Genomic DNA, 18,602 nt, shown 5'->3' with positions numbered 1-18,602 from the left:
GCTGGAACCCAGGTAACATTCTAGTAAATCGTCTCTGTACTCTCTCTATTTTGTTGCCATCTTTCCTATAATTCGGTGACCAGAACTGTACACAATACTCCAAATTTGGCCTTACCAATGCCTTGTACAATTTTAACATTACATCCCAACTCCTATACTCAACGCTCTGATTTATAAAGGCCAACATACCAAAAGCTTTCTTCACCACCCTATCCACATGAGATTCCACCTTCAGGGAACTAAGCACCATTATTCCTAGATCACTCTGTTCTACTGCATTCTTCAATGCCCTACCATTTACCATGTATGTCCTATTTGGATTATTCCTACCAAAATGTAGCACCTCACACTTATCAGCATTAAACTCCATCTGCCATCGCTCAGCCCACTCTTCTAACTGGCCTAGATCTCTCTGCAAACTTTGAAAACCTACTTCATTATCCACAACGCTACCTACCTTAGTATCATCTGCATACTTACTAATCCAATTTACCACCCCATCATCCAGATCATTAATGTATATGACAAACAACATTGGACCCAGTACAGATCCCTGAGGCACAATACTAGTCACCGGCCTCCAACCTGACAAACAGTTATCCACCACTACTCTCTGGCATCTCCCATCCACCCACTGTTGAATCCATTTTACTACTTCAATATTAATAACTAATGATTGAACCTTCCTAACTAACTTTCCGTGTGGAACCTTGTCAAAGTCCTTACTGAAGTCCATATAGACAACATCCACTGCTTTACCCTTGTCAACTTTCCTCGTAACCTCTTCAAAAAATTCAATAAGATTTGTCAAACATGACCTTCCACGCACAAATCCATGTTGACTGTTCCTAATCAGACCCTGTCTATCCAGATAATTATATATACCATCTCTAAGAATACTTTCCATTAATTTACCCACCACTGACATCAAACTGACAGGCTGATAATTGCTAGGTTTACTCTTAGAACCCTTTTTGAACAATGGAACCACATGAGCAATACACCAATCCTCCAGCACCATTGCCGTTTCTAATGACATTTGAAATATTTCTGTCAGAGCCCCTTCTATTTCTACACTAACATCCCTCAAGGTCCTAGGGAATATCCTGTCAGGACCTGGAGATTTATCCACTTTTATATTCCTTAAAAGCTCCAGTACTTCCTCCTCTTTAATCATCATAGTTTCCATAACTTCCCTACTTGTTTCCCTTACCTTACACAATTCAATATCCTTCTCCTTAGTGAAAACCGAAGAAAAGAAATTGTTCAAAATCTCCCCCATCTCTTTCGGCTCCACACATAGCTGTCCACTCAGATTGTCTAAGGGACCAATTTTATCCTTCACTATCCTTTTGCTATTAATATAACTGTAGAAACACTTTGGATTTATTTTCACCTTATTTGCCAAAGCAACCTCATATCTTCTTTTAGATTTTCTAATTTCTTTCTTAAGTTTCTTATTTACATTCTTTATATTCCTTGAGCACCTCATTTACTCCATGCTGCCTATATTTATTGTAGATATCTCTCTTTTTCCGAACCAAGTTTCCAATATCCCTTGAAAACTATGGCTCTCTCAAACTTTTAACCTTTCCTTTCAACCTAACAGGAACATAAAGATTCTGTACCCTCAAAATTTCACCTTGAAATGACCACCATTTCCCTATTACATCCTTCCCATAAAACAAATTGTCCCCATCCACTCCTTCTAAATCCTTTCACATCGCCTCAAAGTTAGCCTTCCTACAATCAAAAATCTCAACCCTGGGTCCAGTCCTATCCTTCTCCATAATTATATTGAAACTAATGGCATTGTGATCACTGGACCTCTAGTGCTCCCCAACACATACCTCCATCACCTGACCTATTTCATTCCCTAACAGGAGATCCAACACTGACCCTTCTCTAGTTGGTACCTCTTTGTATTGCTGCAAAAAACTATCCTGCATACATTTTACAAACTCCAAACCATCCATCCCTTTTACAGTATGGGCTTCCCAGTCTATGTGTGGAAAATTAAAATCTCCCACAATCACAACCCTGTGCTTACTACAAATATCTGCTACCTCCTTGCAAATTTGCTCCTCCAATTCTCACTCCCCATTAGGTGGTCTATAATACACCCCTGTAAGTGTTACTACACCTTTCCCATTCCTCAATTCCATCCAAATAGTCTCCCTTGACGAGCCCTCTGATCTATCCTGCCAGAGCACCGCTGTAATATTTTCTCTGACAAGCAACGCAACACCTCCCCCTCTTGTCCCTCCGATTCTATCACACCTGAAGCAACGAAATCCAGGTATATTTAGTTGCCAATCACACCCCTCCTGCAACCATGTTTCACTAATAGCTACAACATCATATTTCCATGTATCAATCCATGCTCTAAGCTCATCCACCTTTCTTACAATGCTCCTAGCTTTAAAATAAATGCATTTAAGAAATTCTCCACCTCTTCCTCTCTGTTTATCTCTAACAGTACAAAGAACTTTACTGTCTTCTTTTTCTTCCTTCTCCCATACATTTGTGCCTACACTCTGGTTCCTCTCCTCCCTCATATCTAGTTTAAATCCACTGGAGGCTCTCTAGCAAACCTACCTGCAAGAATATTTGTCCCACTCCAGTTCAGATGTAAACCATCCCGCCGGAACAGGTCCCACCTTCCCTGGAAAACTGCCCAATTATCTATAAATCTGAAGCCCTCCCTCCTGCACCATGTCTTCAGCCACGTGTTGATCTGCACTATCTTACTATTTCTAAATCCACCTGCACGTGGCACTGGGAGCAATCCTGAGATTGCTATCCTGGAGGTCCTGTCCTTTAACTTGGCACTTAGCTCCCTAAACTCACCTTTCAGGACCTCCTCACTCTTCCTACCCACGTCATTGGTCCCTACATGGACCACGTCATCCGGCTGCTCACTCTCCCTCTTGAGAATACTGAGAACTCGATCCGAGATATCGCAGACCCTGGCACCAGGGAGGCAACAGACCATCCTGGATTCTTGATCTCCTATCTGTCCCCCTAACTATCAAATCCCCTATCACTACTGCTCTCCTCTTTTCCCTCCTTCTCTTCTGAGCTGAGGGTCCAGTCTCAGTGCCAGAGATGCAACCACTGCAACTTGTCCCTGGTAGGTCGTCCCCACCAACAGTATCCAAAACTGCCCTAACTGCTGCCTCTATTACTTACTCCTAATCTAATTAGATTAATTAAAGGAGCTTGCCTGGCCTTACCTCACCTGGAGTGAAGCTTGTACTCAGCCTCTGTTCGCTATTTAAATTCTCCTGCTGCCTCATGGGCCGACTTTGACACGCTTGCACGGTTGTGCCCCGTTCAAACCTCGCCTCTGCCTGTTCTCGCTGAAGCCTGATTGAGCCAAAGCCGACCCACTCTGCCTCAGTCCACTCCAACGATGGCCACTGTATATGGCGGTCTTTCTTTTTAAACCTTTGGCGCACTACGTCACGCGCCTGCGCAGTCTGCCGCGAACAGTTAAAAGAAACACAGCTTCTCTCCAAGCTTCTTTTACCTCTTCCCTCTCCGCCTCTTGCTGCGATTTATCCAAATACTCATACATCAAATCTCTTAGAATACCTTCAAATAACTTTCCCACTACGGATGTCAGACTCACCAACCTATAATTTCCTGGTTTCTGTTTAGAGCCTTTTTTAAAGAGCGGAACAACATTAGTGGTCCTCCAATCTTCTGGTACCTCTCCTGTTGCTAAGGTTGTTTTAAACATCTCTGCTAGGTCCCCAGCAATTTCTGTACTTACCTCCCGTAGAGTCTGAAGGGAACACCTTGACAGGCCTGGGGAATTTATTCACCCTAATTTGCCTCAGGGTAGCAAACTCCTCTTCCTCTGTAATCGGTTCAAGATCCATGAACTTGATACCACCTACCTCACTTCTATAGACTCTGCTTGTGTCTCCTGACTAAATACAGACGGAAAGAATGCATTTAAGATCTTCCCCATCTGCTTTGGCTCCACACACAGATTACAATTCTGGTCTTCCAGAGGACCAACTTTCTCCCTTGCAATACTTTTGCTCTTAACGTATCTGCAGAACCCCTTAAGATTCTCCTTCACCTGCCAGGGCAACTTCATGCCTTCCTGATTTTTCCTACCATCCAGCTGGGAATTAACTATAAACGTCATCCCTGCCAACATCACCCTAGGCTTGAGACAGAGAATAAATAAAATGTTTGCTCAATTTACAGTGATGAAGGGGCATTGCAAAGAGCAGCATGTCACATTCACCAGGTGGTTGCATACCACCATCCACTCACATGCTGACTGGGATGCTTGAGCTTTATCATTTCACAGTAGTTCATCTCATAGAAAGAATGCTTGAGTGTAAACAAGAGGAAGGAAATGAGAAAACAGGAGGGGCACTCCTCAAATCTACTTATTTATTTATTTATAGTTAATTTATTGAGATACAGCAAGGTATAGGCTCTTCCAGCGAGCCATGCCACCCAGCAATGCCTGATTTAATCCTAGCTTGATCATGGGACAATTTACAATGACCAATTAAACTACTAACTGGTATTTTGGACTGTGGGAGGAAAGCAGAACACTCGGAGAAAACCCACGCGGTCATGCGGAGAATGTACGAAACTCCTTACAGGCATCGGCGGGTACTGAACCTGAGTCTCCAGTACTGTAAAGTGTTGTGTGACCCTCACCCTACTGTGCCACCCAAAGATCATGGACAGCTGCAAGAAGCATATTCAGATTCAGTAAAATACGGCAAAGTTCTTCACAGGAGCAACTTCACATAGAAATTGGTGCAAACACATAAGGGGAATAGAGGGTGGCCACAGAAATTGGTTTTGAAGAGCACCTGAAAAGTGGCATGAAAATTTAAGGAAGAAGTTGCAGAGCTTAGGCCATAACAGCTGAAGAAAGCAATGGAAAGTGGGAAGACATAAGGAGCAAGGAATCAATAGACTTTGATGATATTATGAAAATTAAGGGTTAGTACAGGAAAAAGGTGCTACAGTAAAATATCAGCCATGATGTTATTGAATGACCGAACCAGCACAAAGAGTCAAATGACCTGTTCCACTTCTTATTACTTACGTTCTATCTAATTGGAAAAAATTGCAAGGATCCCCAAGAGTTTAGGGCTGGAACAAGACCCAGACATTGGCAGGGAGATAGGGGTTTGAAAATAAGGATGACAATTTCAAAACAGAAGGTTTGCCAGACTGTGATCTAGTGTAGGTCAGGAAGCACAAAGAGGGGCAGTATGGTAGCACAGTGGTTAGCACAATGCTTTACAGCACCAATAAACCAGGTTCATTTCCCACCACTACCTGTAAGGTGTTTGTACGTGTTCTCCCTGTGAACACGTGTGTTTCCTCTGGGTGCACCAATTACTTCCCACAGTCTAAAGACCTACCGGTTGGTAGGTTAATTGGTCATTGTAAATTGTCCTGTGATTAGGCTAGGATTAAACTGAAGGATTGCTGGGTGGTGTGGCTTGAAGGGCCAGAAAGGCCTTTCTCCACTGTATCTCAATCAATCAACAATAAATAAATAAACAATCTGAGTGTGAACAGTTTATCAGTGTTACAGGCAAACTGAATAATGTGTTGGTAGACTCCATTTATCAGCATTACAGGTGAAATGAACAATATGATGGTGAAGAGTTTATCAGTGTTAAAGGCAAACTGAACTTTATGTACATTGCAAGGTAGAAGGGCAGAAGGGAAGGTGCTAAAATTGTTCAGTAGTAAGTTATCAATAACAATCTGTAGCATTACAAATTACTAATCTATATTACCTTAGTGAACTTCTTTTTTACAGTACCCAAGCTGAGATCAATGTTTCGTGACTCTTCAAACAGACTTTTCCAAATTGCTTCAATATTCTGCTGTAATGCTCTTTCTTCTTCTGTAGTCTGAAAAGAAACATAGAAACATAGAGAACCTACAGCACAATACAGGCCCTTCGGCCCACAAAGTTGTGTTGAACATGTCCCTACCTTAGAAATTACTAGTCGTATCCGCCTTCACCACTGTTGCCGGCAGCCCATTCCACACACTCACCACTCTCTAAGTAAAAAACTTACCCCTGGCATCTCCTCTGTACTACTACCCAGCACCTTAAACCTGTGTCCTCTTGTGGCAACCATTTCAGCCCTGGGGAAAAGCCTCTGACTGTCCACACGATCAATGCCTCTCATCATCTTATACACCTCTATCAGGTCACCTCTCCTCCAAGGAGAAAAGGCCGAGTTCACTCAACCTATTCTTATAAGACATGCTCCCCAATCCAGGAAACGTCCTTGTAAATCTCCTCTGCACCCTTTCTATGGATCCCACATCCTTCCTGTAGTGAGGTGACCAGAACTGAGCACAGTACTCCAAGTGGAGTCTGGCCAGAGTCCTATATAGAACATTAAGAAATGAAGTTAAAGGAAGAAAATGAAAACAAAGTGATGTTATTGAAACAGTTCAGATCAAAATAAGGGAAATGACACTGGTAATTAATTTCCCAAATACTAACTGTGATTAAGAATCACAGAGTAACTCAACACAGAAACAGGGTCCTACTGCCCAGTTGCTCCATGCCAACCAAGATGTCCCATGTAAGCTAATCCCATTTTGCCTGTAACCTGTTAAAGCTTTCCATTTATGTACCTGTTTAACAGTCTTTTCAAAGTTGTTATTGTCCCTGTCACAGCAACTTAAACCTATGCTCTCTACTTCTTGATTTCCAAGCTCTGGGAAAAAGACTGAGCCCCTCATGATTTTGTACACCTCTGTAAGATCACTCCTTGGTCTCCTACACTTCAAGGAACAAGGTCCTAGAGTGTCCCTCAAGTCCGGACAACATTCTTTTAAATATTTGCTAACAACCTTTCCAGTTTAATAACATCTTTCCTATAGCATGGAGATCAAAACTGAGTCTCCAAATAAAGCCTTAATGGCATCTCGTACAACTGCACCATGACCTCCCAGCCTTTACTCAATGCCCAGAGTGATGAAGGCCAGAATGCCAAAAGATCTTTGGCACCTTGTCTACCTATGACTCCACTATCAGAAAACCATGTACTTGTACATCAAGATCCCTGTGCTCTACCATGTACCACTCGGCCTTGCCATTCACTGTGAAAGTCCTAGTTTGACTTTACAAAATGCAACAGCTTGCACTTGCCTGCTTTAAACCCCATTTGCTATTTCTTGCCCCACTTACCCAGCCCCCCCATAATTTTGATAACCTTCTTCACTCTCCATAGTACCAACTACTTTAGTATCATCTGCAAACTTACTAATTATGTCTTGTCGCTTGGATAAGATTGGTTTAATGTAAAAGGCTCAGAGAGGGAATAATTTAGGAGGAGAGTTCTGGAGATTTTTTAAAAACACTGTATAGATTAACTGAGAAGAAAAAATTACTAGTCAGTCATTTGGACCTACTTCACCCCTCCCACTCTCCAGGTTTCACCCATCACCTACCATCTTGTACTTCTTACTCCTATCCCCACCTTCTCACTCTGACTTCTCATCTTTTTTCCATTCCTGATGAAGGGTTTCAGCCCAAAACGTCAATTGTTTACTCTTCCATAGATGCTGCCTGGCCTGCTGAGTCTCTCCAACATTTTGTGTGTGTTACTTTGATTTCCAGCATCTGCAGATTTTCTCTTCTTTGGGATTTGGAACGAGTGTCAGTGGAATAATATTCTGGAGGTAGTGACCAAAACGCAATAAATTTTGAAGTGGCTATGGGAAAAGATAGGAATGAACGAGAAATCTAGGTCTTAAATTAGGGGAAGGTGACCAAGGTCAATCTCACCTGCAGATAGATTTACACCTGCACAGCAGGGGGAGGGGCATTCAAATGCAAAATAACTAGTTCAACATAATCCTATAAGGGTGAAAGCCAAGAGAATAAGTATAGGAAACCCGGGAAGTTGAGGGATATCAAGAGTTGTATAAAGAGGAAAGAAAAGGAAATATAATGCAAATTTAGAGAATTAATGCATTTGAATGATATCTCTCTCTCTCTCCCCCTTGAAGCTGTCGAAGAATGCTCTCAGAGTCCTGGGTCTTGGGCAATGTTTAATCGACGTAGTTTGTGGATTGGACCACAGTTTACGTTATGATGTGCTTCTGGTTTCTGGTCACTCTTTTTTGTTGCTATTTTGGGTGACCTTGAATTAGGGCAGTCTGCAGATAATGAACACTGAGCTGACCTGAATATTGCTGGACTCTTTCAATTTTGTGTTCTATATTCTGTGTTTTTCACTCTTTTTTGTGGCCATTTGAAGATTAGTTTTTTTTTTGCACGTGGGGATTTGGATGTTTGACGTTTTCTTTGAATAGGTTCCATGGTGTTTCTTTGTTACGTAGTTGTCTGTGGGGAAGATGAATCTCAGGGTTGTATACTGTATACATTGATAATAAATGTACTTTGACTTTGACTTGACTAATGATGGGGGGAGGTCTCTAAGAGTATAAAAATTGTAGAAAGATTTGTAAAAAGGAAATGAAGGTGGCAAAGAGATTGTGAAATTTATTCTACAGGCAGGCAGGATTTAGGAAAATTTAAAGCTGTTTTATAAGTATATTCAGGACAGCAAAAGCTAACCAGGAAAACAGTAGGCCTCATTAGGGACCATCAGGGGCAATCTGTGCATGGAGACAGTAGGTATTGGTGAGAAGCTGAATGAATACTGAGAACATAAAGGAAACATATTCGAGGAAATCTGCAGATGCTGGAAATTCAAGCAACACACTCAAAATGCTGGTGGAACACAGCAGGCCAGGCAGCATCTATAGGGAGAAGCACTGTCCTTCAGTGCTTCTTCCTATAGATGCTGCCTGGCCTGCTGTGTTCCACAAGGAAACATACTTTTTAGTTGGAAAACTCAGTGGAAGGGGAGGTAAAATTCTGATGCATGTGTCCATAAGTAAAGAAGAAGTACTTGATGCATTAGTGGGATCAAAGGTGGATATATTTTCAGAGCCAGATGGGATTTATCCCAGGTTGCTATGGCAGGCAAGGGAAATGACTGATGGAGATGGCTGAGAAGTTTAAATCTTTGCTAGCCACGAGTGAGGTGCTAGGAATCAGAGGATGGTGATTGTGGTCGCCCTTTTTACGAAGGGCAGCAGTAAATCTCTGATAATTACAAAGCCTAACATTAGCACCAGGGAAATTTTTGGAAAAAGTCCAGAGGGACAGGATTAATGATTACTTGGAAACACTGGGAGTCGGCCAGAATAGGTTTGTGAAGAGCAGATCTTGTCTGACCAATCAGAGTGAATTTTTGTGAAGAAATGACAATGTATTAATAAGATCAGCATAGTAGATATTGGGTGCAGATATGTCTCTACCAAATGAGGTTTAAGGCGCTCATTCCCTCCGCTAGCCTGCAGGATACTCTTGGGCAAGGTGTAGCACCTGCTTAGACCCTCTGATCAGGATCACATGAAGTCACAGGAGCAGGTGGTGGATGGTCATACAAGCAGCTGGTAGATATCACAAGTCCTGGTTATGTGACCACTGCTGCCCAGCAGACAACCTCTGGAGAGTATTGACAGTGACTGGGTCACCCCGTCATGTACAGATACTGCTCATAAGAAGGCAATGGCAAACCACTTTTTTAGAAAAAAACTGCCAAAAATAATCATGGTCATGAGGAAGGGTCTCAGCTCAAAACATCAAGTGACTATTCACTTCCACAGATGCTGCCTGACCTGCTAAGTTTCTCCAGCATTTTGTGCATGTGTGGCTTTGGATTTCCAGCATTTACAGGAACGTTGCTCTTTTCTGGGGGCATTGGCACAAGGAGAGGGCTTACTGAAGATCAGACCAAAGTGGCCGATAGAGATTGGTCTCTTCAAAATACCAAGTAAAGACGTCTATTTGTGTCTGATGATTGTGGAGGATGGGAAGCAGTGATGAGGTAGGTTGAAGGGTCTTTACCCATGATTGTGTGACTCAATGGAAAAATGCTGCTTTCAGGACTCCTCACAGTCTTTTACAGTGAAGGGCAGATCTTATCTGTTCACTGTCATCAACAATGAAAACACCTTAAAGTCACTCACTGGGAATTTGAAATTTAATTTGTGTTGAATTCAACTTTATTTAATTAATAAAGACTGTAATGGCAAATTAATGAAGTAAATGGAGGTCCAGTGTTTTCGACAGGTGAAATTTGAACTTACATGAATATTATACATGGCAAGAGTGCGATATCGCTCCTGGGTGTCCTGTAACCGTAGCTCCACAGTTAAAGACATAGCTCGAATTTGGGCAATTGTCCCGAGAACAAACTTGAGGTTCTCCAGAGTGTCTGGAACTGTCTGCAAAGAAACTGAAAGCTCCTGCCAACAGCAGAAAATAAATCACATAAATTTAAAAATATGTAAATTATATATAAAATGTAATGTCATTACAATCCATTAAAGTGACATCAAAAGAACTAGAAGAAGTTACCAACATAACATATGCAACAGATGTGCCTCAGATCATTCATTGTGTATAAAGGGCTTTGCAGAGGTTCAAAGATATGGTAAGCTATAGTACTAACAACCAATTGTCTCACCCGGCATAAGACAATAAGATATAGCAGCAGAATTTGGCCATTTGGCTCATTGAGTCTGCTCCACCATTTCATCATGGCTGATCCATTTTTCCTCTCAACTCCAATCTCCTGCCTTCTCCCCGTATCCCTTCATGCCCTGACCAACCAAGAATCTATCAAGCTCTGCCTTAAATATACATAAAGACTCGGCCTCAACTGCTGCCTATGGCAAAGAATTCCACAGATTCACCACTCTCTAACTAAAGAAATTCCTCCTCATCTTCATTCTAAAAGGATGTTCCTATCTATTTTGAGGCTGTGTCCTCTGATCTTAGACTCTCCCACCATTGGAAACATCCTCTCTACATCCTCGATCATGGCCTTTCACCATTCGATAGGTTTCAATTAGGTCACCCCTCATTCTTCTGCATTCTAGTGAACACAAGCCCAGAGCCATCAAACACTCTTCATATGACACGCCATTCAATCCTGGAATCATTTTTGTGAACCTCTTTTGAACCCTCTCCAGTTTCAGCACATCCTTTCTAAGATAAGGGGCCCAAACCTACTCACCAGCACTTTATAAGTTTCAACATTACACCCTTGCTTTTATATTCTAGTCCTCTTGAAATAAGTGCTAAAATTGCATTTGTCTTCCTCACCACGGACTCAACCTGCAAATTAACCTTTAGGGAATCCTGCACAAGTTCTCCCAATTCACTTTGCACCCTAGTTTTTTGTATTTTCTCTCCATTTAGAAAATAGTCAACCCTTTCATTTCTTCTACCAAAGTGCATGACCATACACTTCCTGACACCGTATTCCATCTGCAATTTCTTTGCCCATTCTCCTAATCTGTTTAAGTCCTTCTGTAGCCTCTCTGCTTTCTCAAAACTACCTGCCCCTCCACCTATCTTCATATCGTCTGCAAACTTTGCAACAAAGCCACCAATTCCAAATCATTGATATATTGGCATCTTTAACAACAGCTAATAATTCCCCAATGTAGCACTTCTGAACAAAACTGACACACCATGCAGAGATATATTATAGCCCATCAAGTCCATGTCAAGCCACCTAAACTGCCTACTCCCATTTACCTGCACTGCGACCACAGCCTTCCATACCCCTACCATCCATGTACCTATCCAAACTTCTCTTAAATGTTGAAATCAAGCTAGCATGCACCACTTGTGGTGACAGCTCATTCCACACACTCATAACCCTCTGAGTAAAGACGTTTTCCCTCACGTTTCCCTTAAATTTTTCATTCACCCTTAACCCATGACCTCTAATTGTAGTCCCACCCAACCTCGGTGGAAAAAGCATGCTTGCATTTACCCTATCTATACCCCTCATAATTTTATTTACCTCTATCAAATCTCCTCTCAATCTCCTACATTTCAAGGAACAAAGTCCTAAACTATCCAATCTTTCCTATTACTCAAGTCCTCCAGACCCGACAAGATCCTTGTAAGTTTTCTCTGTAATCTTACAACCTTACTTACATCTTTCCTGTGGGCAGGTGACCAAAACTGCACACAAATCTCCAAATTAGGCCTCACCAACATCTTATACAACTTCAATATAACATTCCAACTCCCATACTCAATACTTTGCTTTATGAAGGCCAATGTGCCAGAAGCTTTCTCTATGACTGTATCAACCTGTTCAGTGAATTATGGACATGTATTCCCAGATCCTTTTGTTCTATTGCACTCCTCAATTCCCTACCATTCACTGTGTAAGACTTAGCCTAGTAGATCCTACCAAAGTGCAACACCTTGCACTTGTCTGCATTAAATTCCATCTGCCATTTTTAAGCCCATTTTTGCAGCTGGTCCAGACCCTATTGTAGTTTCAATAGTCTTCCTCACTGTCCACTACACCCCCCAATCTTGGTGTTATCCTCAAGTTTGCTGATCCAATTAATCACATTATCATCCAGATCATTGATACAGATGACAAACAAAAGTGGACCCAACACTGATCCCTGCTGCACTCTACTAGTCAAAGACCTCCAGTAAGAGAGGCAACCACCTACTACAGATCTGGCTTCTCCCACAAAGGCAATGTCTAATCCAATTTACAACCTCATTTTGAATGCCAAGCGACTGAACCTTCTTGACCAGCCTCCTGATGCGGAACCTTGTCAAATGCCTTGCTGAAGTCCATGTAGGCAACATTCACTGCCTTGCTTTCATCAACTTTCTTGGTAACTTTCTCGAAAATCCTTATAAGATTGGTTAGACATGCCCTAAACACACGCGCGCCCTGACTATCCCTAATCACAGTTCATGTCTATCCAAGTATTCATATATGCGGTCCCTTAGAAGACCTTCCAAAAATTTTTATAATTTCCTGGTTTATTTTTAGAGCCTTTCTTAAACAGCGGAACAACATTAGCCATCTTTTAATCCTCTGGTACCTCACCTGTCGCTAAAGATGATTTAAATATTTCTGCTAGGGCACCTGCAATTTCTTCATTTGCCTCCCACAGGGTCTGAGGGAACACTTTGTCAGGCCCTGAAGATTTATCCAGTCTATTTTGCCTCAAGAATTCAAACTACTCCTCCTCTGTAATCAGTGTAGAATCCATGACCTCACTGCTGCTGTGCCTCACTTCTACACTGTGTCCATTTCCCAAGTAAATAGATGCAAAAAACCCATTCAAGATCTTGAATTCAAGAATGGATAAGGTACCCCATGCAAGGCTTATCGAGAAAGTAAGGAGGCATTGCTTTGTGAATCTAGAACTGGCTTGCCCACAGAAGGCAAAAGATGGTTGTAGACGGATCATGTTCTGCATGGAGGTCGGTGACCATTGGTGTGTCTTAGGGATCTGTTCTGGGACCCTTACTCTTCATGGTTTTTATAAATGACCTGGATGAGGAAGTGGAGGGATGGGTTAATAAATTTGCTGATGACACAAAGGTTGGGGTGTTGTGGATAGTGTGGAGGGCTGTCAGAGGTTACAGCAGGATATTGATAGGAGGCAAAACTGGGTTTAGAAGTGGCAGATGGAATTCAACCCAGATAAGTGTGAAGTGGTTCATTCTGATGGCAGAATATAGTATTAATGGTAAGACTATTGGCAGTGTGGAGGATCAGAGAGATCTTGGGGTCCGAGTCCATAGGACACTCAAAGCTGCTGTGCAGGTTGACTATATGGTTAAGAAAGTCTTCATCAATCATGGGACTGAGTTTAGGAGCCAAGAGGTAATGTTGCAGCTATATAGGATCCTGGTCAGACTCCACTTAAGAGTACTGTGCTCAGTCCTGGTCGCTTTACTACAGGAAGGATGTCGAAACCATAGAAAAAGTGCAGAGAAGATTTACAAGGATGTTGCCTGGATTGGGGAGCATGCCTTATGAGACTAGGTTAACTTGGCCTTTTCTCCTTGGAGCAACAGAAGATGAGAGGTGACCTGATAGAGGTGTATAAGATGATGAGAGGCATTGATCGTGTGGATAGTCAGAGGCTTTTTCCCAAGGCTGAAATGGCTAGCACAAGAGTGCTTGGAAGTAAGTACAGAAGAATTGTCAGGGTTAAGTTTTTTTTATGCAGAGAGTGGTGAGAGCATAGAATGGGCTGCTGGTGATGGTGGTGGAAGCAGATACAATTGGGTCTTTTAAGAGACTCCTGGATAGGTACATGGAGCTTAGAATAATAGAGGGATATGGGTAACCCTAGGTAATTTCTAAGGTAAGGACATGTTCGGCTCAGCTTTGTGGGCTGAAGGGACTGTATTGTGCTGTAGGTTTTCTATGTTTCTATGTCTATCTCCCCCATCTCTTTTGGCTCTGAGCATAGATTACCGTTCTGATCTTGCAGAGGACCAATTTTGTCCCTTGTAATCCTTTTGCTTTTAAAATATCTGAAGAATCCTTTACGATTCTGCTTTACCTTGTCTGCTAGGGCAACCTTATGCCTTCAAACTTCTGCCACCTGCCCTGTCTCATTTCCTAATAGCAGATCAAGTAACACACGCTCTTTCTACATATTGATGAAGGAAACTTTTCTGAACACATATGACAAATTCTATCCCATGTAGTCCCTTTACAGTATGGGGTTCTCAGACAATATGTGAAAAGTTAAAATCACTTACTACAACAACTTTACGTTTCATGTAACAGTCTGTGATCTCTCTATAAATTTGTTCCTCACCCAGTATGAGACTGGGTGGTCTGTAATATAGCCCTGTTAAACTGGTCATGCCTTTCTTATTTCTCAGTTCCGCCCATAACATCTCACTAGACAAGTTCTCCAGTCTGTCCCGACTGTGCACAGCCGTGACATTTTCCCTGACTAGTAACACCACCATTCCCACTTTAATCCCTCCCGCTCTGTTGTGTCTAAAACAATGGAAACCCAGAATATTGAGCTGCCATTCCAGACCCTCCTGCAATGTGTTGATCCATGCCCTGACCTTAACTGCCTTTTCTACGATACTTCTTGCATTGAAATATACACAGCTCAGGCCACGAGTCGCATCATACTGAACATTTTAATTCTTTACTGTCTGAGGCCTTAACAACACCCGTCTCCATAACTTCTCCACTGTATGTTCTGACACTCAGGTTCCAAACCTCGCTGCATCTCTCATTTAAACTCTCCCCCTCCTCCTCCGCGCAGCATTGGAAACCTTCCCCTCGAGTTCAGGTGCAAATTGTTTCTTCTGTAGAGGTCCCACCTTCTCTGGTAGAAAGAATAATGATCCAAAAATCTGATGCCTTCCCTCCTACACCAACTCCCTACCTACATGTTAAACTGAATGATCTTTCTATTTCTGGCCTCACTAGCATGTGGCATGGGTAGCAATCCTGAGATCACAAGCCTGATGGTCCTTCTCTTTAACTTAGCACTTAACTCCCTGAACTCACTTTGCAGAACCTCATCACTTTTCCTACCTATGTCACTGGTACTTACATGGACCAGAACCTCTGGCTGCTCACCCTCACACTTAAGAATGCTGAAAGCTCAATCCGAGATGTCCCGGACCCTGGCACACAGGAGTTAACATACCATTCGGGAATCTCATTCTCGTCCACAGAACCTCCTTTCTGTTCCCCTAACTAATAAATGCCCTATCACCACAACTTGCCTTTTCTCCCCCCTTCCCTTCTGAGTTAGAGTCAGACTCAGTGCCAGAGACCTGACCAATGTTACTTTCCTCTGGTAGGTTTTGCCCCCAACAGTATCTAAAGTAGTATTCCTGTTGTTGAGGGGGGTTGCCTCAGGGGTACTCTGCACTGTCTCCTTAACCCCTTTCCCCTTCCTGACTGTCTCCTGCGTCCTGCATCTTGGGTGTAACTACCTCTCTATATGTTCTATCTACCACCCCCTCAGCCTCCCAAATGATTCAGAGTTCATCCAGTCACAGCTCCAACCTGGAAAGACCATTTGTGTAGAAAGGGAAATGGTGTTCACAATGTGGTCTCTTGCACCTTGAGAAACCAAATGCAGATTGGGTGATGTCTTTGAGGAGTACCTGTGTTCAATCCACAGGGGCAGTCCTGAGCTTCCTGTAACCTGCCATTTTAATTTTACAACGCAATCCCATTCTGATCTATTAACCTGTGTGCTCCTGCACTGTTACTAAGAGATCTGATGCAAGCTTGCATCCTTTTCCTGGTTAAATTGCAGCCATCTGGACTTGGCAGTGATCTCTACATCTTCAGTTGACCTGATTTTCTCATTCTGTATCAGTGATATCAGCTCAGTTTGTTACATTCCTCCTTTTCTCCAACAGTCTTTCATCTATGTATGTTGGAACTCTCGAACTGCTCCCATTGACTCACTGACCATATAACCTTGTTTAGAGCTTATCCCCACGGTCACACTGATTTTACCTAATTAGAGACATACCCCTGTACCAACCTCCCTGCAAACCTCTTCTGTCTCTTCCTCAGCTCTGACAAAGGCTCTTTGGCCAGAAACATTAACTCTGTTTCTCTTTCTGCAAATGTGGGCAATGAGACCACATGTGAAATACCATCTATGGAACCAAAAGAAATGGGGGAGATCTTAAATGGGTTTTTTGCTTCTGTATTTACTAAGGAAACTGGCATGGAGTCAATGGAAATAAGGCAAACAAGTAGTGAGGTCATGGAACCTATAAAGATTGAAGAGGAGGAGGTGCTTGCTATCTTGAGGCAAATCAGAGTAGATAAATCCCCAGGACCTGAGAGGGTATTCCCTCAGACCTTGAAGGAGTCTAGTGTTGAAATTGCAGGGGCACTGGCAGATATATTTAAAATGTCAGTATCTACGGGTGAGGTGCCGGAGGATTGGAGGATAGCTCATGTTGTTCCATTGTTTAAAAAAGGCTCTAAAAGTAATCTGGGAAATTATAGGCCGGTAAATTTGACGGCGGTAGTAGGTAAATTATTGGAAGGAGTACTAAGAAATAGGATCTACAAGTATTTAGTTAGACAGGGACTTATTAGGAAGAGTCAACATGGCTTTGTGCATGGTAGGTCATGTTTAACAAATCTATTAGAGATTTTCGAGGAGGTTACCAGGAAAGTGGATGAAGGGAAGGCAGTGGATGTTGTCTACATGGACTTCAGTAAGGCCTTTGACAAAGTCCCGCATGGGAAGTTAGTTAGGAAGATTCAGTTGCTAGGTATACATGGTGAGGTAATAAATTGGATTAGACATTGGCTCACTGGGAGAAGCCAGAGAGTGGTAGTGGAAGATTGCTTCTCTGAGTGGAAGCCTGTGACTAGTGGTGTGCCATAGGGATCAATGCTGGGTCCATTGTTATTTGTCATCTATATCAATGATCTGGATGATAATGTGGTAAATTGGATCAGCAAATTTGCTGATGATACAAAAATTGGAGGTGTAGTGGACAGTGAGGAAAGTTTTCAAAGCTTGCAGAGGGATTTGGACAAGCTGGAAAAAATGGCAGATGGAGTTTAATACAGACAAGTGTGAGGTATTGCACTTTGGAAGGACAAACCAAGGTAGAACATACAAGGTAAATGGTAGGGCACTGAGGAGTGCAGTAGAACAGAGGGATCTGGGAATACAGATACAAAATTCCCTAAAAGTGGTGTCACAGGTAGATAGGGTCATGAAGAAAGCTTTTGGTACATTGGCCTTTATAAATCAAAGTATTGAATATAAGAGTTAGAATGTTATGGCGAGGTTGTATAAGGCATTGCTGAGGCCGAATTTGGAGTATCATGTGCAGTTTTGGTCACCAAATTACAGGAAGGATATTAATAAGGTTGAAAGAGTGTAGAGAAAGTTTACAAGGATGTTGCTGGGACTTGAGAAACTGAGTTACAGAGAAAGGTTGAATAGGTTAGGACTTCATTCCCTGGAGCGTAGAAGAATGAGGGGAGAATTGATAGAGGTATATAAAATTATGATGGGTGAATGCAAGTAGGCTTTTTCCACTGAGGCTAGGGGAGAAAAAAAACCAAGAGGACATGGGTTAAGGGTGAAGGGGGAAAAGTTTAAAGGGAACATTGGGGGGGCTTCTTCACACAGTGAGTGGTGGGAATGTGGAATGAGCTGCCAGATGAAGTTGTAAATGCAGGCTCACTTTTAACATTTAAGAAAAACTTGGACAGGTACATGGATGACAGGTACACTGACTGTCCAGGTGCAGGTCAGTGGGACTAGGCAAAAAAATGGTTCGGCACAGCCAAGAAGGGTCAAAAGGCCTTTTTCTGTGCTGTAATGTTCTATGGTTCTATCTGTTGTTTCCACCTAAACAAGAATACACTTGTTATAGAAGGAATGAAATGTAAGTTCTCCAGGCAGATTCCTGCATTTAAAATAAACAACTGGGAAAACTCAGTAGGTCAAGCAGCATCTGAGGGGGTAGAAGGGATGTTAACCTGAATATCGGCCATGCATACCTCTTGACCTGATGAGTTCTGCCAGCAGCTTGTTTTTTTTCCAGATTCCAGCCCCTGCAATCTTTTATGTTGCCCTGATTCTAGAGTTTGCCATATGAAGAGAGATTGAGCATTCCAAGTTCAAACTCTGAAGGAGTCAATGTTGTTTTGATGACTGGTGTGACTGGGGTGTCTGGA

The 18,602-nt window shown here is 42.4% G+C and overlaps 1 protein-coding gene across 1 annotated transcript in view; it reads right to left on the bottom strand.

Annotated features, from left to right (window-relative positions):
• Positions 1–18,602, bottom strand: part of dnah10 (dynein axonemal heavy chain 10) — a 281,462-nt gene that overhangs the window by 157,654 nt on the left and 105,206 nt on the right. The window contains exons 21-22 of the mRNA XM_073052027.1: positions 10,189–10,347; positions 5,796–5,912 (exon numbers count right to left, since the gene is read on the bottom strand). Coding sequence (XP_072908128.1) covers positions 5,796–5,912; positions 10,189–10,347 — 276 coding nt within the window. The remainder of the gene's footprint in view (positions 1–5,795; positions 5,913–10,188; positions 10,348–18,602) is intronic.

This window comes from Hemitrygon akajei, chromosome 7 (genome assembly GCF_048418815.1).
Source record: "Hemitrygon akajei chromosome 7, sHemAka1.3, whole genome shotgun sequence".
Taxonomy (NCBI): Eukaryota; Metazoa; Chordata; class Chondrichthyes; order Myliobatiformes; family Dasyatidae; genus Hemitrygon; species Hemitrygon akajei.
This window is presented reverse-complemented; position numbering and strand designations above follow the sequence as displayed.